The following is a 23,026-nucleotide window of genomic DNA, read 5'->3' as shown; positions in this document are numbered from 1 at the left end:
GAAAGGGGCTCTCAAAGTCCAAGCTGAGGGACCTTTGTAACATCTCGTGGGTTGCCTTTACCCACCACCTAGAGCCAGCTTCTAGATGGCCATGCCACGGCTCTTTCAATCTTCAAAAAATGCAAGCACTTAAAACTTACCTGGCTGACGAGAGGCCCCGACAACTGTACTACCTAAACGCCTTTGCCGAAGCCCGCGAATTATTTCAACGGCAGCAAGCCCAAATTGTCCGCCAAATGGCTGTTTTAAAAACAAATGGACCCCCCCCCATACGATGAGATTAGAGCTCAGGAGGAACAATTGGATCGAACCCTCGTCCCCTTCTACTACCCTGAACCCGAAGCACCCCGACAGCCAGGGCCCGGTGCAGGAGGCAGGAAACTGAGTTGAATGACACCGAGAGCGAAGAAATCGGAGTTACGGTTGATTTTATATCAATTCCTAAAGATTTCAATGATTTCAAACCCATTCTGTACTATAGGGCAAAAGCAGAAACAGAATGGATACATTGTAACAGGAGGTCCCTGGTTTCGGATCCATTGTTCTCGCCGTGGGGGGGGGGGCGTCAGCAGCTTTTCAGGGGTAAAATGAGGCGTGCAGGAGCTCCCTGAGCTAGCTTCTGCAGGACGAATGCATGGCTGTGATTGGCCAAAGCGGGGCCATAGGAATAAGCGGGGCCTCTGATGTTCCTAGAAGGAAGGGGGAAAGGAGCCCCCCCCCTTCCATTCCGTATCAACTGAAATACAGGGCAGTCCTGTATTATATAAGACGGGTGGCAACCTTAGCTGGGCAGATGAAGGTATCTGGTTGTGCTGGCGCTGATGCAGCATGGCATTTCTTCTTCACTGCGCTCCTCCCAGCGGTCATTCCTCCTTTGGTCACTACCGTGGATGCACGACTTGACCGCCTGTCTCCAGGCACTGCTGTCGTCTGCAAGAGAGTAGCACAGGCGGGGTCGCTGTTGCCAACCTTCGTGTCATATTTGTAATGCATGGTTGGTTTGCCTAGCGGCTGGCTCTTCCATTCTGTGTAAATGACCAAGCCAGAACAGCCCTGCTATGGCTTTATATTTATTTACACACCTTTCCTGTTCCCCCTGACATGGAACCAAAGCAACGCGGAACCTTTCACTTCGCGCCCCGCGTTTCCACCTCAACCCAGAAGTACGACGTACTGGAGCCGCGCTCTGATTGGCTCCTGGGCTTTTCGCGCCGGGGCGGCTCGGGAGGAGGGCGCGGTTGCCGGGGGGACGGCGGCGTTTGCGCAGCGCCCGTGCGTGCGCGGCTCGTCTGTGCGGCGCTATGGCCAGCGTGCACGAGAGCCTGTACTTCAACCCCATGATGACCAACGGGGTGGTGCACGCCAACGTCTTCGGCATCAAGGACTGGGTCACTCCGTACAAGATGGCGCTGCTGGTGCTGATCGGCGAGCTGGGCCGGGCCGGGCCGCACCTCAGCCTGCTCGAGAGGCGGCGCCTCAACCGGCTGCTGCTGCCTCTGCTGCAGGTGGGGCCGGGAAGCGGGGGTCGGGGGGGGGGTCGGACGGGGCAGCACTTGGGCGAGGGGCCGCGCTGCCGGACGCGGGTTCAGCTCCGTCCCTTATGCACTTCATTCCTCTCTCTCCTCGCCGCCTATTATCCAACACACACCTACATACACGGGGGCATCAGATTCAGGCCCGTGCGCACTGTCGTCGGCGAAAGCTTGTGGTTTGTTATTTGTTTGCATTGCTATGCCACCTTCATCTTCCAAGGAGCTCAAGGTGGTGTGCCTGGTTCTCTCTCCCTCACAACACCACTGTGAGGCAGGTTAGGTTTCACTGGAGGTGTCAGGGTTTTCCTTTGTTTAGCTCTGACAGCGCTCTTCTCTTCTTCTGTTTCCTGGCCCCTCTTCACTGGGCATTGGAGTAGGACTGCCTTTGATGGTAGTACTAGAGTGACCAGGTGAAGAAGACAGGGCTGCTGCACCTTCATAGCTGCAAGGAAGGTGGCGTTTCAGTAGGGTTCTTTGGATGCATAGGGAGCTATTCGTTATTTTTCTTTCCTTCATTACCCAGCTTAGGAATTCTTGTAGTGCAAGTGCAACAAGCAAAGTTGGGCACATTCTTTCCTGTAGTAGTATAGATGGCTATAGATGTTGGAGCTGGTACAGTTTACTTTTGTATTCATTTAGAAATTACTGTTAACTATTTCGTGTTTCTCCATGTGCTTTATTTAGGGGCCTGATATGACACTGTCTCGCTTGATTAAGGCTATTGAAGAATGCTGCCCTCACTTAGCGAGTTCTGTTCAAATAAGGTAAGTTCATTTGTTCTTTCCATAAGCATAATTGAGATGAGAGTTCTTAATCTTAACCCTGAATACCTTTCAAGCAGAATTAAACAAGTATGTAGTTAAGGACATGATAAATTGACATAGTAGTAGGTTTAGTAACTTTTGATCTCAAGTTCGCACTGTCTAAGTAACCTGAAACAGAGTAATGTGGCTGCTTAAACAAGTGGGCAAACCAAAGGGCAGTGCAGAATGTTCTGGTTATATGCAGTAAGCCAACAAAGCCATTTTCCAGGAAACTCTATTCTATCAATTCCCCAGCCCAGTTTTCCTGTCTTTCCTTCTCTCCCTGCCCTTAATAGTCAATATTGCAAGGCCACTCAGCATGCTCAAGCCTCATTGGACTGCTTTTTAGTTTTCCCCCCACTTTAGGGTTCCCCCCTCCCATCCCCCATCACGTGCAGGTGTACTTCTGCAAACCATGGGTGTGAGGGGTTTCCCTAAGCTTGATGATGCCTCTTCTTCCAGGGGTCTGCTTGAGTGTACAGTGTTACCTTGGGTTACAAACACTTCGGATTACAAACTCTGCTGACCCGGAAGTAGTACCTTGGATGGCAAACTTTGCCCCAGTATGAGAACGGGAATCGCGCGCTGGCGGTGTGGCAGCAGCGGGAGGCCCCATTAGCAAAAGTGCGCCTCATGTTAAGGATGGTTTCAGGTTAAGAATGGACCTCCGGAACAAATTAAGTTCATAACCCGAGGTACCACTGTAGTTCTTTCTTCAGAGTGTCCAAGCCTCCCTCTCCCTTTTCTAGTTCATTTCGTTCAGGAGTCAGTCCTAAATCCCAGCAAGTCAGATCTTAGCACTGCCTAAGGGTTCCAGGGGAGGCTCTCCTCCAACAGGGGGCAGGTTTATTCTGCCGCAATACTCTTGGCAGGCTGAAATTGAGGGCTTCTATGCTTCTCCAGGTGTTTGGCGGGGGGGGGGAGAATCTGTCTAGGCCCAGCCTGAAGAAAGCTTCTAGTGGGGAAGCAAGAACCATATCCAATCTCTGTAGAAGACTGCCTCGCCAGAGTGGTGCATGCTCTGGTTATCTCCCGCTTGGACTACTGCAATGCGCTCTACGTGGGGCTACCTTTGAAGGTGACCCGGAAACTACAACTAATCCAGAATGCAGCAGCCAGACTGGTGACTGGGAACGGCCACCGAGACCATATAACACCGGTCTTGAAAGACCTACATTGGCTCCCAGTACGTTTCCGAGCACTATTCAAAGTGTTGGTGCTGACCTTTAAAGCCCTAAACGGCCTCAGTCCAGTATACCTGAAGGAGCGTCTCCACCTCCATTGTTCTACCCGGACACTGAGGTCCAGCACCGAGGGCCTTCTGGCGGTTCCCTCACTGCGAGAAGCCAAGTTACAGGGAACCAGGCAGAGGGCCTTCTCGGTAGTGGCGCCCTCCCTGTGGAACGCCCTCCCACCAGATGTCAGAGAGAACAACAACTACCAGACTTTTAGAAGACATCTGAAGGCAGCCCTGTTTAGGGAAGCTTTTAATGTTTGATGTATCATAGTATTTTAATATTCTTTTGGAAGCCGCCCAGAGTGGCTGGGGAAACCCAGCCAGATGGGCAGGGTATAAATAATAAATTATTATTATTATTATTATTATTATTATTATTGTTGTTGTTGTTGTTGTTGTTGTTGTGTAGGCATCCAGCCTATTCCCTCCTCTGGATGTTCATCCTTTTCTCTAAGGCTTTTTATACCCCCCACAACTTCATTCTGCGTAAGGCACAGAAATAGGGATCCCTCTCTTCCACCAGACAGCTAATGGAAAGTGCTCCTACCTCCTCCCACAGCTGGAGTCTCCAGACAATGTCCAGTTGTGGTCTCCTCAGGAGTCACTGCCTGTTGGTGTGGAGTAAGGACTACTTAAAGGGCCAAGGGCCAAAAACACCTGGCAAGCCCTGACAGCCCTCCACTTTCTCAGGCTGTCCCACTTGAATGAATAGGTCTCTGCCATATGTATTAATTTTGTATTGTATTTAAAGTACAGTCATACCTCGGGTTACAGACGCTTCAGGTTGTGTTTTTTCGGGTTACGGACCTGCTGAAACCCGGAAGTACTGGAACAGGTTACTTCCGGGTTTCAGGGGTTGCACATGCGCAGAAGCGCTGAATCGCAACCAGCGCGTGCGCAGACGCAACGCTGTGGGTTGCGAACGTGCATCCCGCAGGGATCACGTTCGCAACCCAAGCGTCCACTGTAATCTGTTGTTTTTAACTGTTTTTATTATATTTTCTACATTGAACTGGGACATTTTTAGAAGGCCATTAATACACAACAATAAATATTAATTAACGCAAGAATGGTACTGCTTTGGCTACACCAGAATAGGCACTTGGAATTTAGAACTCAAAAGCACAAAGTGCAAGTAGATAAATAGGTACTGCTCCAGCAGGAAGGTAAAGCGTTTCCGTGCACTGCTCTGGTTCGCCAGAAGCGGCTTAGTCCTGCTGGCCACATGACCCGGAAGCTGTACGCCGGCTCCCTCGGCCAATAAAGCGAGATGAGCGCCGCAACCCCAGAGTCGTCCGCAACTGGACCTGATGGTCAGGGGTCCCTTTTCCTTTACCTATGAATATGTATGATGGGTTTAGCTCATTCCAGATTTTGCTTATATCCTGTTCTTTAAAAATTTGAAGCAGTTGCAATTGTTTATGTAGGACTTTGTATAACCTTTATAGAACAGCCTTATGGGAGGGGAGTCACACACATATGTTCCAGCTGAAATCTCCCTCCCCCAGAATGATCTCCCCTTGGGCAAATGAAAATAAGGATTAGAACATTGACTTATACAATTTATTTTGGCCACTGTTGGGAGAAAATGACATATTGTTGAGGAGCTAAATAGCTACTCTGAGGGTTCTGGTGGGCACATGGTCTGTGGGATGGTCTTGGGAAAACAGACATCTCTGCCCTCATGTCATATCACAAATTGCTTTGGAAGTCACTTTCAGAATACTGTTTAAAAAGTTCTAATAATAGAGTTAATTGTGTAGTTCTTTGGATCCTGGCTACAGATTTGTATAACATCTAGTTTTGTTTTTTTAAAAAACAAAAAACCTAAAGCTCTCTTTGCAAATGCTTGCTTGTAGAGTTTTAAGGTGTGGAGAACATGTCTACCTATAAATCCCCAAAAAACGAACAGAGTAGCATGATGTAATGGTGTCATTTCTAGTATTTTAGTATCCTCGTCAAAGTGCTCTGTATACACAGAAAATTATACAGATTGTTGAGCTGGTAATTTTTAACCGAGTCTGTTTCTGGCCCTGTTCTTTGGCACATAATTCTTAAAATAATAATAATAATAATAATAATAATAATGACATTCCAGATTGATCTAATTTTAATGCCACTTTCTGAATGAATGCTGCCCCCTGCCCCTTTCCCCACATTATTCTTTGGGGAGAGGACAATAGCTTGGTGGACTATCATGTGGTTTGCATGCATAAGGTCCCAGGTTCAGTCCAGGACATCTCCCGTTCAGATGATCAGGTAGCAAGTGATGGGAAGGGCCTGTGCCTGAGACTCCTGGAGAGCTTCAGCCAATGTGAGTAGGCAGAACTGGGCTGGGTGGACATGATCTGACTCTCTGTGTGGTGGTATCACTTGCAGAATAAAGCTAATGGCAGGAGGGGAGTTGAAAGATATGGAACAATTCTTTGATGATCTTTCGGAGGCATTCAGTGGAACAGAACCAGAAGTTCACAAAACCAGCGTTGTAGGTATTGTATCATTTATTATCAGGGACGCGGACTTATAAAAAATATTGGGGGGGCCCGGGAAAGCTCGTGAAATGTAAATAAGCTCATGAATATGCAAATAAGCTCATGAATATGCAAATAAAGTGGCGCCGCCCCCTCGTGAGCGAATAGGGGAGAGCGTGCTGCTGCCTATTAATCAGCTCCGGAACAGCTGATATGCGGGAAACCTGGGGCTAGAGGCAGAAGCCCCCGCCCCCGGGGATTCCCCTGTTCTCGCGGGGGACGGCCGGGGCTCTCCAGCTAGGGCGCGCGGCTGGCTGGCTGGCTGGGGAGGGAGCAGGTGGGGAGGAGGCGGGGGACGGCGGCAAGGGCGCCCGAGATTATTGGGGGGGCTGAGCCCCCCCAAAAATTTTTTTGAGGGGGCTCAAGCCCCCTCAAGCCCCATGGAGTCGGCGCCTATGTTTATTATATAAAAACCTTGGAGAGCCTCTCTTTATCCTTGGGGGCTGCCAGAGTCCTGGGTCCACAGTGCTCACCTCTTCTTCCTGGGCAGGGGAAAGAAAGCAGGGCTTCTCTCACTTTCCTCCTATTTTCAAGGTAAAGCTTTTTCTAACATTACAAAGAGTCATATGTGTAGCTTATCACATCTGATGATATTTTGCACTGATAAGTTTTTTAAAACTCCAGCAAGCTGCAGTTTCCCAATACCTGCACGTTGCACAAAACATAGTTTTGATTAGTGACTTCAGTGTGCCAATTTTTGTCAGGTGAGAAGCAGCCTTTCACTTATGTTTTCACTAGTGGAGACCATGGAGGAAACTGTGTGTGAGGGAGAAAGAGGAAAAAGAAGCCTTTTGGTTTGAGATGAGGAGATCTGAGAATTGTTTACTGTCTTAGTGGAAACTCTTCTATAAAAGGAGTGGCTAGCAGAGAGGTCAAAAAGGAATGGGTGGGTTTATACATTTGCTGAAAGTCTGTGGGAGTAAAGGAAAACTGGAGAGCAAAGAATTCAGTTCTCTATGAGTTGAGTCTGTACTAGTTTCTGATCCTTACGCCTGTGAAGATATACAGAAAAGTGGATGGGAAATGTTAGTTAAAATCTCAGAAGCCAGTGGTATGGTTGAATATGGTTTCTAGTGATTGGAGTTGCACGTTAAGTGAGCCACCGAGCTCCTAAGCACTATTCATGACCAGAACAAGCTATGCAAAAAAAGTGGATTTGCTTTGCTTAAGTTGCAGCATTCATCCAGAGTGCAAAAATAGAGTTTGTTTGGGCATGTGATTAAAAAATTTTTTAGCATGGAGTATGCTTATCTTGGTTATAAGGACTGGCTCCCCATAGTGGTGTTATGTGGGTACTGCAGGATTTGATGGAGATCTTATTAATACAGTGGTGCCTCGCAAGACGAAAAGAATCCGTTCTGTGATTCTCTTTGTCTAGCGGTTTTTTCGTCTTGCGAAGCAAGCCCATTGACGGATTAGCGCTATTAGCAGCTTATCTGCTGATCGGATCAGCTGATAAGCGGCTTAGCGGCTTAGAAAAAGGGGGGAGAGGAAAAAAAACCAGCAGGAACTCGCAAGACATTGTCGTCTTGCGAAGCAAGCCCATAGGAGATTCGTTTTGCGAAGCACCTCCAAAACGGAAAACTCTTTCGTCTAGCGAGTTTTCCGTCTTGCAAGGCATTCGTCTTGCGGGGCACCACTGTACACTCCAAGAAACAGATCCCTCCCCCCTCTCTCTGTAGGCTTGTTCCTGCGCCACATGATCCTGGCGTACAACAAGCTCTCATTCAGCCAAGTGTACAAGCTTTACACGGCTCTTCAGCAGTACTTCCAAAATGATGAGAAGAAAAGTGGAGGAGACGAGACTGAGATGGAACTAACCCACTGTGGGGAGCTGGAAGGGAAGATGGAGAAAGATGAATTTGATGGGCCTCTCAGGTAAGCTTCTAAGATTTGTTCCTAAAACTTGTCTCTGCCCTGCCTTGATACAAAAATCCTTCCAGCAGCTTTTGTCAGCTTGGTGTCCTCCCAGTTCTCATCAGCTGCTGCCAGCACAGCCATATGAATCATAGGACTGTAGAGTTGAAAGGGATTCTGAGGGTCATCTAGTCCAACCCCCTGCAGTGCAGGAATTTCAACTAAATCATACATGACAAATGGCCATCCAATCTCTGCTTTCAAATCTCCAAGGAAGGAGAGTCCACCACTGTCTGTTCCACTGTCAAACAGCTCTTACTGTCAGAAAGTTCTTCCTGGTGTTTAGTTGGAATCTTCTTTCTTGTAACTTGTTTGGGTCGTGCCCTCCAGAGCTGAGGAAAACAAGTTTGCTGCATCCTCCATGTGATAGCCCTTCAGATATTTGAAGATGACTATCATATCTCATCTCACACTTAGACTAAACAAACCCAATTCCTTCAACTGTTCCTCATTAGGCTTGGTTTCCAGACCCTTGATCACCTTGGTTGCCCTCCTCTGCACGTATTGTAGCTTGACCATATGCTTCTTAAATTGTGGCGCCCAGAACTGGACACAGTACTCCAGCTGTGGTCTGACCAAGGGAAAATAGAGCAGGACTATAATTTCCCTTGATTAGAACGTTAGACTTGACTTCAGTTAATGCAGCCTAGAATAGCATTAGCCCTTTTTGCTGCTGCATCACACTGTTGACTCACGTGAAGCTTGTGGTCTACTAAGACCCCTAGATCCTTTTCACAGGTACTACCAGTAGTCCAGATACCGCCCATCTTATATTTGTGCAGCTGGTTCTTCCTGCCCAAGTGTAGAACTTTACATTGTCCCAACTGAAACGCATTTTGTTAGTTTGGGCCGAGTTCTCCAATCTGCTAAGGCCATCTTGAATCCCAGTTCTGTCTTCTGTGCCATTAGCTATCCCTCCCAGCTTTGTGTCATCTGCACATTTGAGGAGCATCCCTTCAATTCCTTCAAAGTCGTTTATAAGGGTATTGGACAGCAACAGGACAGAACCCTGCGGCACCTCACTTGTCCCTTTTCCCCAAGATAATGAGGAACCATTAATTGGCACAGCAAATCCATCCAGAATCTAGAGAAAAGGTCTCTCCCACCATCTGTGACTAGATCCTTCTAACAGAAAATGCCAGGAATTGAATGTAGGATCTTCCTCATGCAAAACGTGCTGTATCTCTGAGCTCATTTTCCACCTCCCCCCACTCCTTAAGGCATATTATCTCAATCTTTTTTACAACAACCCTGGGAAGACATGGAGGTTGTCGATATTACACCCATATTGCAAATGAGGGGCTGAAAATGAGTGAGTGATTGGTTCAGGCCAGAAGTAGTGTTTGACCCCCCAGGTCCTCTTCATTTATGATTCAATAGGCTGAGCATATAGAAAAGCCATTTCAGCCTCTTTGGTAGCCTTGGGGAAAGGTGGTCTTGTAATTATTAGCAGGCCTAGAATTCTGAAGGAATTTCACAGTGGGTCTTCTGCTCTGTCTCAAGGGAGGAAGAAATATCTTGCAATGGCCCACTGTCACAGAAGCAAGCAGAATACTTCCTCTCTCAACAGGTATGTTAATAGTTATTCTTAAACCTGCCCATCGGGTGAGCTAAAGGTGTGGCTTCTGGGGAGGGGGGCTTTTCCATGGTGGCACCTGGTTATCCCCAGACACATTTGCATGCTCCATTCTTAGTGTCTTTAAAATGCCATATGAGGTCTGTCCTGTTTCCTCACACCCTAATACCTATTCACTCTGTTGGAGTTCTGAAACGGTTTTTAAAGTAAAATATATTGTTGATGTGATTGAAAATTTCAAAGGGCTTTGGATCCCAGCCTTTGAGTTCAGTTGCATTGACATCTGGATGCTAGAATGAAAGGTATGTTTGAGAGTCATTCTTGCTTGAATCCCTTAAGCCCGCTTTTCATCTCTCGTAATCAAATTAGCAAGAGCCTCTCTTTTGAGTGTAGCCTAACGAAGCTTTGGCTAAATCTCTCCATGGCAATTTGTAAACATGCTGTCAACCACCTTTTTCTTCCTGATATGGAAGGGATTCTGTTGCTGTGGTGATAATAAAATTAAATGGTTTTTAATCCCAGCAAATTCATGCTTGTCTTTGTCTGGTTGCTCAAGTGACAGGTTTTTAATTTAATTCCAGGCATCTTTATTGAAAAATGATGAGACCAAAGCTCTCTCTCCAGCATCTTTGCAAAAGGAGTTGAACAGCTTGTTAAAATTTAACCCAGATTTTGCTGAAGCGGTAAGTTTGGTTTGGGTTCCCCCCACCTAGGCAGTCTGGTGTAATCTGTACTGTAGCACACTCAGCAGTTTGGTGTTGGTAGCGCTGGTAACAGTTTTAGTGACATCTCTGACCATCATTGGCTGAGCTACTATGCCCTAGGCAGGTCAGGCAGCATAGCTGTCTTTGGTTGAGGTGCCTCGTTTCTAAAGGAGGGCATACAGAAAAGAAGAATGTGTCAACAAATTAGTAGCTAGGAAAGGTAGGGCACCTGGGAAAGCAATGGGAATTGGTACAGAATGCTGAGAGAAGGAGGGGGTTGGAAATTGAGAAAGAGGGAATGGACAGGAAAAAGAGGAGCACGTGGTTGGGGTGATAAGGAAAGTGGAAAGTACTGTGGTTTGAAATTAGCCCACCAGATTCTTGTCCTCATGGCCCCTAGATTTATCATTGGGTGACCTCACAACCTTTCACCAAATTACTGTGTGCTAAATCTGTGTTCAATGTGGCCATTGCAGTTTCCTCTGATCACTCACAAGGTGCTGTTTGCTGCTGTTTTCCCTTCCAGCATTATTTAAGCTACTTGAATGGCCTTCGGGTCCAAGATGTCTTCAGTTCAACACACAGTCTCCTTCACTACTTTGACCGCTTGATTCTCACCGGTGCAGAAAGCAAAAGCAACGGCGATGAAGGCTGTGGGCGGAGCCTGAGATACGCAGCTCTCAACTTGGCTGCGCTGCACTGCCGCTTTGGTCACTAGTGAGTTGCTTCGTGTTCCTTCTGCACAAATTGGCATGAGACCTTCTTTCCCCATTTGCCACATTGCTGTTTTCCCTCTGAGAGATCTCATGTGAACTCAAGATGGTCCCACAAGATCTCGCAAGGGCATCCCAGAGCCCCTTTGCTGAGCAGCACTTGCCTGGTAAGCAGGGCAGAGCACTTAAAAGCTCTCTGCCTTTTGGGGGGAGGGAAAGAAGGCCCTCTCAGCATGCCACCTTCAGAAGGTAAGGATGTTTGCACAAGGGGGTTCCGGGCCGGTCCCTTGGCCTATTTTCCCAGCTGCTGTTGCTACCACTCCTGCTTCTGCCTTCCGGAGCTGACCCCTGGCACTGCGGTTGCATTTCTGTGCAAAGGTCCCAGAGTGTACTGTGGATCAGAAGTGCTTCCCCCCCCCCCAGCTCTTAGCATCAAGATTCTACTTAGTGCTAACCCTGAAGTCCACTGGGAGGGGTGGGGAATCAACAATGGGATATGATCCTTTTGGCCCCTGACAGTTCCAGGCCCTGCTCCTAACAGATCCCTGGGTTTTTTCACCTCCATGCTTGTAACATCTCGTTGTTGGATGAGTCTGCATGAAGAGATTCTTGGCTACCTCTGTGTTTCCTTTGACTGTAGCCAGCAGGCTGAGCTCGCCCTTCAGGAAGCTATCCGGATCGCTCAGGAGTCCAATGACCACGTCTGCCTGCAGCATTGCCTGGTAAGATGATGGAAGCTTTCAGCTGGTGTGACAGAACTGTTGCTCACTTCCTTTCCATTACTGGTGCCTTCACAGATGCTGATCCTATTTGCCATAAACTCTGAGGTTTGGACAGGCTGCAGGTCTGCAACAATCTTGGCTGGTTTTACTAAACAGCTTAAAATTGTGATCTGTTGTTTCCATCCAGCCCATGTTTCATCTAGTTTAAAAAAGGAAATGAAGAAAACAATTGATTTGTTAGGTTTTAAAAGCTGATTCTTTGCCTCCAACTGGCTCTGGCCGTAACAAGTATGGCTGTGTAAAAGCATTCTTTTGCTTAATCTGTATTCCTTAAGAATTTGAACACTGCACTGGGAGCTTAAATGGTTGTAGGAGTTTAATCTTTACTGGTAAATGCCTTGGCTTCTGTAGGTTTTCCTTCCCCTTTAATGGCACCAATTTGAGAGAGAAGATTCCTGCCTCAATGGCAGAATAAAAACTTTAAAGCTGTGAAACATCAGAAGCAGCATCAACCACTGTCAAAACCTATGACCATAACTCTGTGGGTCCCATTGATTTGTGGTCCACTGGCATCCATTCTTAATGTGAGGCTCACTTTTGGCATGCTTGACTCCTGAAAGGCTGTTTGCAGGCATCTATAAAAGAGGAGAATCTACTGCTCTTCTGTTGTGTCTGTGGACCAGCCTTCCCCAACCTGGTGTCCTCCTAATGTTTTGGACTACATCTCCCGTTGGCTCCAGCCAGACCTGCTGTACTCCTAAGCCTCTAGAAGGTACCAAGTTATGGAAGACTGATTTAAACTATTATGCAACATTCATTCCCCCCTTAACTCTTCACTTTCCAGAGCTGGCTGTACATCTTGGAGCAGAAAAGGTCGGACAGCTGTGTGCTCTTGGAGCACTCTGTGAAGAAAGCCGTCTATTTCGGATTGCCGGTATGTCTCTCCCACCCTTATTTATCCATTCCTTTGTCATTATAACCGTTTTACACAGCCCTTGGATTAAATGTGTTAAGGGCTGTTAGCAATAAGCAAAACTGCAGTTTTTACAACTGTAAAGGGCAATCACAGCAGATTTCCCTTTTTAAAAAATCCATTAGATGCTTGGCTGCAGCCCTCCCTGGGAGAAGGTTCTGTAACTGGGGTGACACACCCAAAAGCACCTTGTTCCCAGTTGCTCCCCCAAACACACCTTGTCCTTGGAGATGCCAGGGACCAAACCTGGGACTTCCTGCAGGCACTCGGCCGCTGAGCTGCCTCCCTTCTCCACACTCTGGCCCTGCGAGCTTGGCTCTTGTCGTTTGCTTGGGGCTCTCGTTGAATAATTGCTTCCCTTTTCAAATTCTGTGACTTTGTTTATTTTGTTCCTTTCTCCTAGTACTTAGCTTCCCTGGGGATCCAGTCCTTGGTTCAGCAAAGAGCTTTTGCGGGGAAGACTGCCAACAAACTCATGGGCGCCTTAAAGGACTCTGACCTCTTGCACTGGAAACACAGCTTGTCTGAACTCATTGACATCAGCATTGCTCAGAAGACGGCCATTTGGAGACTGTACGGTCGCAGGTAGAGCAGACCCTTATCCATCCGCTTGCGCCTGCCTCGTGCTCTGATTCTGCAGGAATGGGGAAAGGCTGCTGAATGTGGTGTTGGTCACAGACTTAGGCTTCCTGATAATCTCTGCTGTCAGTTAAAAACAAAAGTTTCTAAAATGGGTGGGTGCAAAAATTAAAATTCTAAAACCCCGGAAGCTTGTGGCCAACCATTCCTTCTATTTCCAGTGTTCAAGCTGTGAGTGCTGCGGCATATGTAACCATTGTGGCACCACTCATGCATGGGAAAGATTGACCAGCAGGCTTGGCAGAACCCCATCAGCTGCAGAAGTACCAAAAATCTGAATATAGTTGGCAGCCCCAGAGGCTTCGTCTGCTCCCTGTTGCATGATGTCTCCCTCTTGCCGTAGGTTGCACCACAGCTGCACAGCAGGCCCACCTGCTCCAGGGGGGAAACAGCTTCAGGTGGGAGAAGACAAAAAACAGCTCAATCCAACTTATTTTATTCAATATATGTACAACTTGACTTTGCCAGAAGAAGATGCAGTGAACCTACAGGGAAGTCCTGAAGAACTGAGCATGCTCAGTGGCGATGGAATGCTGATTAATTTGGTCTGGGTGGGTGGGATGGAGTATCCACGAGCACTGGGTGGCAGCACCCCATGCTGCAACATTCTGTTGCAGATCTCACATGTCCCTACTAAACCTCAGCAGTTTGAGGGAATGCTGGATCTCCAGCTGTCAGAAGCAAGGATTCATTGCCCTACAAAGTTTCTCTGTCATCCCCACAACCAGCAGAACTGAAATAAACTCTGCAAAAATAAAAAGGGAACATGCAAAAAAAATATTTTTTAAAAAATGTTGCTGGCAAAGGATTTTATTTTATTTTTTACTGCAAAGTACATGAGATGCTTCTTCACATAGCCTGAGGTGCTGGGTCTGTGGCTAGCATCCTTCAGCACTTAAATCTTCCTCTTGCCTTAGCACCATGGCCCTCCAACAGGCCCAGATGTTGCTGAGCATGAACAGCCTGGAGGCCGTGAACGTGGGTGTGCAGCAGAACAACACCGAATCGTTTGCTGTGGTGCTGTGCCACCTGGCAGAACTACACGCGGAGCAGGTGGGTGGTGTGTGTGTGTGTGTGTGACGGCATGCTCTGGTTCCACACAGTCATTTGCTCTGTAACTGGCAGTTCTTTTTCTTCCTGGAGGCTGGAGGGAGAGGTCACTCTTCCCCTGAAGCTGCACCTTGGTTCTAAAAGGCTCTGGGACAGCCTGGGAAGACTGTCCTTGGAGAAATTTGGCTTTTAAACTAGGAGAGCAAGTCTGTCTTTAGCCCTCAACAGACACCCCTTTGCTGCTACAGAGAGCTTTTGCTCCAGCTTTTAGCTCCTGGAAGAGAGAGGACAAGATGTGCCAAAGCCTCAGAGGCCTAGGAATTATCTGTCACCCCTGGGCTTCTCCTGACTGCTCATTTTTTTCCACCAGCCTTTTGCTGTTCTGTTAATATTGTTATTGCTTTGTTCTGTGGTTTTTAATACAGTGGATGCTCGGGTTGCGAACGTGATCTGTGTGGGAAGCACATTCGCAACCTGCAGCACCGCGTCTGCGCACACGTGGGTCGCGATTTGGCATTACTGCGCATGTGCAAAGCGCAATTTGGTGCTTCTGCGCAAGTGCCAAAACCCGGAAATAATCTGTTCCAGTACTTCTGGGTTTCGGCGCGGTGCACAACCCAAAGCATCTGTAACCCAAGGCATGACTGTATTAAAATTTTAGTAAAAGACTTGTTTTGATTTTAGTTGTGATGGCCTTGTAATCCACCCTAGGACCATTTGGTGAATGGGGGCTGCTATAAATATAGATAATGTAGGGTTGTCATATTTCAAAAAGTAAAAACCAGGACACCCTGAAAGTTGTTGAGCCCAAATGCTGTCAGGACGCATGGTAGCCCTAAGATAACGTCTAATAATACATATTCAGGCATCGTCTGAATCTGCTGTGAGCATGCTTGCTTGCCTCCCTTGTCTGTCAGACTTCCAAGCCTTTTCAATCATCCTTAGGCTCCACCCCCTCATCCAGTAGGGTTGCTTTTTCTCCTTGTGGCACTCCTATCTCACCCACCAATCAATTCAGCTGTTGCACAGTCCATGCAGGACACCAGTGGATGGTGCCCACTTCCAACATTTGGCTGGGTTCTCGGTTTCCCATTCTGGGAAAGAGCAGCTCCCATCAGACCACCACCTTGGCGTCAGCAAATTGATGACACTTGCCCATTGTGGAGTCCCCTTGTCAAGGGAACTCTGTGGTTGGATACTCATGCAAGTGTCGTATGTTTGATAGCTTTCCATGACTGCCCAAGTATAGCCATGATGTGCTTTGGGGATTCCACCTGAAAAAGTGAGTCTAATAGAGAATAGTTCCCTGGTCCCAGAAGGTTCTACAGTTCCTGCTTGGGTAGAACCATTTTAAATTTTCCATTTCTGCATCTGACAAAGTAGGCCATACTGTGAAAAGAAAAAAAACACCAAACCTGCTCTTAAAATCACTTATTTGTTGATAATCTGCAAGAGGCTGCTGTTGTAATGGTGTGCTAATCAGTTATTTATTTTCAGGCTGTTTCATTCTGGGGCACTTTATATTATTTTTCTATTTTTCTTCTAAACTCCTTTGTGTACCATGGCAAAAAGGCAGGTTAGGAAATAAAAAAGAAATCAAATAAATAGTCAAGCACAGAGTCCAGTCAAAGGCAAGTTCTGTTAGGGCTTTTTCAGTGAGAGAGTTCTCACTTCTGTTGAAATCAATGCGACTTAAAAGCACTTAGCCTTAGCAGGATTGTTCCCCAAATCTTATTTTTTTTTCTTGGAGTTCCTATAGACATCAAGGTTTCTGTTTTGAGAACCAGTTTCTTGAACATTTACTTCAGTCTTGTCTTTCTGTGTATGTTTGTGTCAGGGCTATTTTACAGCAGCCTCTGAAATACTGAAGCACCTCAAAGAGAGATTTCCTCCCAACAGTCAGCATGCACAGGTGAGGCCCAATGTTTGGACTGTAAGCTCCTTGGGAGCAGAGACTTATCTTTTTTATGACATAGGGATGATGATGATGATGAAGAAGATGAAGCAGCAGCAGCAAAGCAGCAGCACTCTCAGCTTGCTTTGGGTAGCATTTCTGAACAGTGCTCTGTCCAGGATTTGAGGGGCCTTCTTAACCTCTTAAATTTCCATGCTTCACCTGGAGGAAGCTCTCTGCAGACTTAAGTGAGAATAGTTATGGTTCCCACATCTCAAAAAGGCTAATGTACAGCTGGGGAAAGACGAACGGAAAAGGTGAAAAGTAAAACACTACCCAAAATGTGACCAGGGATCTGGAGCAGCTCACCTGATGAAAAAAAGGCTAACATGGTGCCTCCCCAGCGCTGTTGGGCTCCCATCTCCCTCCAGCCCCTGCCAGCATGGCCAGCGCTCAGGGAAGGTGGGAGGTGCAATCCAGCAACATCTGGAGGAGCCACAGGTTCCGCTTCCCTGGTTTGAGATAAGGTGGCTAATGATGCCATTATCCATGGTGTGAAGAAAGAAAAGTGATTCTCCTCCTCCTCTCCTTGGTCCTCCAAGGAAGGTGATTGGCATGAGATTCAGGGCAGGCAAGAGGAAGTCCTTTTCCACGCAGCACATGGTTAAGCAAAGGACGTGGACGAAAGAGTCTCTTCAGTAAAGGGACAGGGAGGGGACTGCAGGGATGAGTGAACTGGAAAAGAGATGCCACCTGATCCAGGAATATCGGAAAGGATTTCCGGATGCATGGACGTGACACCTGTAACGCCAGACAACTGCATCCTGGAGGATAAGAATACCTGACCCTTTCTGCTAAAGCAAGCACCCCATCCTCTGGGTTCTGTCATGGCCATCTTGGCTACAGCACCCTTTGATTTGTGTCAGGCCAAAGAAAGCAGAACCTGAAATGTTAGTACCGCTGTAAAATATATACCTATATGAAGTTGGCATGTCATATATTTATGATGTGTGTGTGTAAGTAAGACTCCTGTCCTGTTTCTTTTTAACCTGATCCGGAAATGTTCTTGTCCAGCTGTGGATGCTGTTTGAGCAGAAGATCCAGTTTGACAGAGCTATGAACGATGGCAAGTACCACGTTGCTGGCTCCCTGGTGGCTGGGATTACAGCCCTGAATAGCACCGAGGGGGTTTACAGGTAAGAGATCAGACACCTGCAGGAACAAGGGCCTCTCCTGATGTCCCCTTGAAACGGGATTAGCATTAACATGGGATTAAAATGCCTGTGGGATAAGGGATTGTATTCCTCTTTCTTTCTTTCTACTTGTGCTAGCTTTCCCCACTGTTACACTGTAGAAAATAAAAATAAAAAATATACACCAGACATTTTGTACATGCATTAGTAATGCTTTACCGCATGAGTTGGGAAAAGCCTCATTGGCCCTCAGCCGTTGAGTGCATGGACTGCCAGTGCTGGATGTTTCACCACCCATTGTACAGCCCTAGGAGCTTGGAAAAACTTGCTTCTTTTAAGAAGAGAGAGAAACATAACTAGGATGCTTCCTTATTCCCTATAGGCCAGGCCACAGATCTGTGGCAGACCACCTACTCTGTGTGCAGAAGGTTCCAGGTTCAATCCCTGGCATCTCCAGGTGAAGCTGCACAAGACGCCTGTGCGAAACCCTGGAGAGCTGCTGCCAGTCAGTGTATGTATGACTGAGCTAGATGGAGCAAGTTCTACTATTTGTCTACCTAGCCAAGTATTGTCTTCTCTGGCTGGCAGCTGATCTTCTGGAGCTCAGGCAGTCTTTCCTCGCTTGCCACCCAATGCCAGAGATTGGGCCTGGGCCTTCCTGCCCCTCTGCGTGCCCCCCTCCCTCCGCAGCATCTGAGCAAGCTGCATTCTGCATACCATGCTGCTCTGCGCCCGCAGTGTGAATGCTCTGGTTAGGGCAGGATGCCACCCGGGAGCCCATAAATAGAGGGAAAGCAAACAATTTCTAACGCCCCCTTTCTGAAAAGTCTGTTGCCCGATGCCAATTGGCTCTTGCCATGGCGAGGTGACTTTTGCCTTGCTGAGTTCTATGACCTTCAGATGTGTTGGTGGGAGAGGGGTTATTTGTTTGTTTGTTATTATGTTATGAATTTTTGTGTTTTTATACTGTAAACTCATCCTTGGATGAAGGGCACTATATAAATTTAATAAATAAAATAAATAAAAATAAAAGAAGCAACTAAAATGCAATTAAAAACCACTATGAATATATAAAGTGGACACACCATGGGCCACCTGAATGAAACTTGCAGACCACAGTTTTGGAGCCCCTGCATTAGGATTGAATCAGAAGCTATTGACGCTTCATTGCAATCCATTCTTTGCATTATACTATTAGAAGTCTGTATTTTATTTTGAATAATTATATCCTGCTTTTCATCATCTAGGTCTCAAAGCAGCTTACTATGATTAAAAAAGCCCCAGACAATATACAAAATTTTAAACGTAAATTAAACCACAGAAATTTAAATTCTCAGAAATTTTTAAAAGAACATGAGAAATTTATTTCTTTATTTCTTTATTGTTTTTAGTGGTTGGTGACTGTAAGGCCCTAAAATGTGGGATACAAGTAAATAAAATCTTACTCTTGATCCAGCCAAAAATAAGCACTTTGACATCCCTTTGATTTTGAGCACTTGAAATCACTGCAAATTGGACGTGCTTCAGACTCCATTTTGGGGCTCCTGGGATTCTGTCTTCCAGAAAAGCCATCCTGCTTAAAGCGCAGAATCAAATGTCTGAGGCGCACAAGCTCCTGCAGAAGCTCTTGATTCACTGCCAGAAAATTAAGAACACTGAGATGGTGATCAGGTAAGCATTGAGTTTCCCTGGGGGCCTTCTGAGAGCCCTGCGGCCGTGGGGTGAGGCTGGGGGTCCTGCTGGGCCTCTTTCGTGGGCCTGGGGGAAGCTCACAGGGCTTTCCTGTAGCAGCTCCCCCCATGCAGCATGCTCTCCCCAGGGAGGCCCACCTGGTATCAGGGCAGCCCTCATTTCAGCACTAACAAATAAGGCTTGGCTTTCCTGGCATTTGGGCAGCCCCAGTATTTTGATTACATTATAAACATGCTTGTGTATTTTTATTTTTATTGTTGTTGTTTTTACTCTGCTTGTAAATCACTTCAGACTTTATATTATATTTTATATTTATTTTAAAAATAAGAATAAAATGCTTGTGCATTTTTATTTTTATTATTCTGGCTGTAATTCACTTCAGCTATCTTGTCGTGTGCTTCCTTTCACACTGCTTCCTCTGTTTTAGTCTCTCCATGTCCTGCAAGAAGGGCTGGGGCTATAATACCAGCCTCAAGTGCTGGGCAGGGCCTGTGGCTCAGTAGGAAAGCACCGGCTTTGTAGGCAGAAGGTCCTGGATTCCGTTCCCAGCACCCCTAGGTAGGAATAGGTATGTCTCCGCTCTGAAAGTATAGTGTCTAGACCAGTGCTTCTCAAACGTGGGTCCCCAGCTGTTGTTGGACTACAACTCCCATCATCCCTAGCTGGCTGGACCAGTGGTCAAGGATGATGGGAGTTGCAGTCCAACATGGCTGGGGACCCAGGTTTGTGAAGCACTGGTCTAGATCAAGGGAACTAATAGCACCGCTCTATCCTGCCTTGGTCAGACCCAGCCTGGAGTCCTGTGTCCAGTTCCCAGCTGAGAAGCTGGAAGGTATGTAAAGCAGGGTGAGCAGAATGGTCAAGGATCTGGAAGAACCTTATGAAGAACAGTTGAAGGAATTGGGTATGTTTCGCCTGGAGAAGAGGAGAGGTGATATCTGAAGGGCTGTCACGTGGAGGATGGAGCAGGCTTGTTTTCTCCTGCTCCAGAGGGTGGGACCCAAACCAATGGCTTCAAGCTCCAACTCAGGAAGAACTTTCTGCTGGTAGGAGCTGTTTGACAGTAGAATGGACTATCTTGGAATCTGTAGACTCTCTTTCAATGGAGGTTTTTAAGCAGAGGTTGGATGGGCCATCTGTCAGGGATTCTTTGACTGCATCTCCTGCATTGTAGCAGGTTGAACTCCAGTACGTTTCCAAGCACAATTCAAAGTGTTGGTGCTGACCTTTCAAGCCCTAAATGGCCTCAGTCCAGTATAGCTGAAGGAGCGTCTCCACCCCCATTGTTCTACCCGGACACTGAGGTCCAGCACCGAGGGCCTTCTGGTAGTTCCCTCACTGCGAGAAGCCAAGTTACAGGGAACCAGGCAGAGGGCCTTCTTGGTGGTGGCACCCGCCCTGTAGAACACCCTTCCACCAGATGTCAAAGAGAACAACAACTACCAGACTTTTAGACGACATCTGAAGGCAGCCCTGTTTAGGGAAGCTTTTAACGTTTGATTCATTATTGTGTTTAATATTGTGTTGGAAGCAGCCCAGAGTGGCTGGGGAAACCTAGCCAGATGGGCAGGGTATAAATAATGTTGTTATTATTATGACCCTTTGGGCCCCTTCCAACTCTAAAATTCTGTGGCTCTATGAAACCCTGGAGAGCCACTCCTGCCATACTTGACAATTGGGACCAGTGGTCTGACTTGATAGGCAGTAGCTTCCTACATTCCTAAGAGTTGGGTTTTCCCGCTCCTCTACTTACGCACACTGTTGTATTTCTTTCCTTGCTCCCCCCTGCATGACTTAGTGTCCTCCTGTCCATTGCTGAGCTCTACTGGAGGTCTCTGTGCCACACAATAGCTCTGCCCGTCCTGCTCCAGGCACTGGCTCTGTCCCAGGAATACCGCCTCCAGTACTTGGCCTCTGAAACCATCCTCAACTTGGCTTTCTCCCAGGTATATTTGGCACAGGTGCAAGCCGTACCTGCTTTGTTCTTCCTGCTCCTTTATGCAGTTCTGTCAGTGTGCTGTAAGGGGACAGCCCCTTGCCCCAAGAGGCTTGCAGTTTAAAATTCGATGCACAGAAAGAAATGGTAAAACTTACATATGCATATAAGTTTAATGCATCTATCAATGTTTAATTGTTTTTAAATGATTGCTCTATTTGTTTTCAGGGGTTCTTATTTTTATCTGTAAATAAATATATATTTTATGTATATAAATCTATAATAATTATAACAAAAGGGGGGATAATAGGCATTTATTTAATTCTCCTGTTCTTGGGCTTAGTGAATGACCTTGGGATGTGGGATCTAAAACAGCCGTTCACCAACATAGTGCCCTCAAGATGCAGTTGGGACTCCAAATCCCATCAGCGCAGCCAGCCATTGGGGATGGTGGGAATTGTAGTCCACTCACACCTGGGAGCGTCACAAGTTCCCCAAACCCCGTTTTAACTTCTACACAATACCTAATTCAGCAAAGCGAAATCTTAACCAGCAGGTGATGATCTCTGCCTAACATTGGGGGGCTCCCGCTTCCCTTCCAGCTAATCCTTGGCATTCCCGAGCAAGCACTGAGCATTTTGCACATGGCGATTGAGCCCATCCTGGCTCACGGGGCAGTGCTGGACAAAGGAGCCGCCATCTTCCTGGTGGCCAAGTGCCAGGTCGCCTCTGCTGCCTCCTACCCTCCCCAGAAGAAGGCGGAAGGTAAGACCTCTCCGTGCACCTCCTCATCTCTATTCCATAGGCATGCGAGTGGAACGATATATTGCAGGTGGGAGGACTCAGCCCAAGAGGCACAGGCCTTCAAGGGCATCCCTTGGGTACACACCCCACCCCTCCGTCCTCCGCCCAGGGACACAGTCCAGCCAGGGAAGTGATATGGGAAGGGGACGGAGCAGGGCCAAGGAGAGGCGTGCCTGGTGGAAGCTTGGTTCAGGCAGAATCCTGAAGGCCCAGATAGGCAGCTAGCTTTATAATCTATTTAATCAACTGCATTTTAATATATTTCACTATTTGATCTTGAGGGGGGGGGTTTAACAGCTGGGCAATATATGGATTTTATGAAACAAACAGGCAAATGTTTAAGCAGGAGAAGAAAAACTTTGTTCTTTTTCGACAGCTCTGGAGTCAGCTATCCTGAACCTCAACGAAGCCAAAACCTATTTTGCCAAGGTGGACTGTAAGGAGCAGCTCCGGGATGTCCTTTATCTCCAGGCCAGGCTGTTCCACAGCCTTGGCAAGGCCCAGGAGAGGAACCAGTGTGCCATGCTCTTCCGCCAGCTGCACCAGGAGCTCCCTGCGCGGGGGGTCCCCTTGATCAACGCCTTCAAATGAGCCCTTTGAGCAGAGGGCCTCATTCCAGAACAACAGGGCTCAGCGCCGTTCCGCTTCAGCAGGACTTGTGCAAGAGAACTCTCAAATAGATTGCCTCCTAATCCGTTCCTCTGCAGCAGCCTTTCCGAGACTAGTCCTGTCCTCATGTTTGGGTTGGGGCTGATGAGGTGGTAGTCCAAAACATCTGGAGTTTCTCCCCCACCTCCTTCCATTTATTATTATATGTCTCTTGTTCTGTGCAATCCTCAGCATTTGGAAATCAGTACCAATAAAGTTGTAGGTTTTGGGGGTTTTTCTTGCTACAAAGAAGGATGTTTCTGTCTGCCCTGAAATATGTTTCGCTTTGGCTGCAGTTCATGGTTTGCTTGGGGATTTCCTGCCCCCCTTCTTCTTGCAGCCGAGACTTGAGCATTTGGCTGTACAAGTGGCTCCACTGTAGGGAAAGTAGGCTTTAGGAACACAAAAGGTTAGTTGTGTGGGCAGCTAATTGGCGACTTACTTGCGAATTGTGCAATTTCT

The 23,026-nt window shown here is 47.2% G+C and overlaps 1 protein-coding gene across 2 annotated transcripts; it reads left to right on the top strand.

The window, feature by feature from the left end:
• Nucleotides 1-1,282: 1,282 nt before the first annotated feature.
• On the top strand, nucleotides 1,283-22,816 carry LOC309521354 (anaphase-promoting complex subunit 5). 2 transcript variants are annotated; one of them, XM_082203782.1, is made up of 17 exons: nucleotides 1,283-1,505; nucleotides 2,217-2,296; nucleotides 5,952-6,061; nucleotides 7,786-7,981; nucleotides 9,524-9,590; nucleotides 10,178-10,279; nucleotides 10,827-11,017; nucleotides 11,654-11,735; nucleotides 12,580-12,669; nucleotides 13,112-13,293; nucleotides 14,265-14,400; nucleotides 16,235-16,309; nucleotides 17,366-17,487; nucleotides 19,048-19,155; nucleotides 20,975-21,122; nucleotides 21,715-21,877; nucleotides 22,293-22,816. In XM_082203782.1, the coding sequence occupies exons 1-17, from the start codon at nucleotides 1,302-1,304 to the stop codon at nucleotides 22,505-22,507; spliced, it is 2,271 nt and encodes a 756-aa protein (XP_082059908.1). In that variant the 5' UTR covers nucleotides 1,283-1,301; the 3' UTR covers nucleotides 22,508-22,816. The 2 variants fall into 2 exon arrangements, with proteins under 2 accessions (XP_082059908.1, XP_082059909.1); XM_082203783.1 differs by lacking the exon at nucleotides 21,715-21,877 and having other exon boundaries at nucleotides 22,293-22,448.
• Nucleotides 22,817-23,026: the final 210 nt, after the last annotated feature.

The sequence above is a fragment of the Podarcis vaucheri genome (genome assembly GCF_965113315.1).
Source record: "Podarcis vaucheri genome assembly, chromosome: 16".
In the NCBI taxonomy this organism is placed as follows: Eukaryota; Metazoa; Chordata; class Lepidosauria; order Squamata; family Lacertidae; genus Podarcis; species Podarcis vaucheri.
This window is presented reverse-complemented; position numbering and strand designations above follow the sequence as displayed.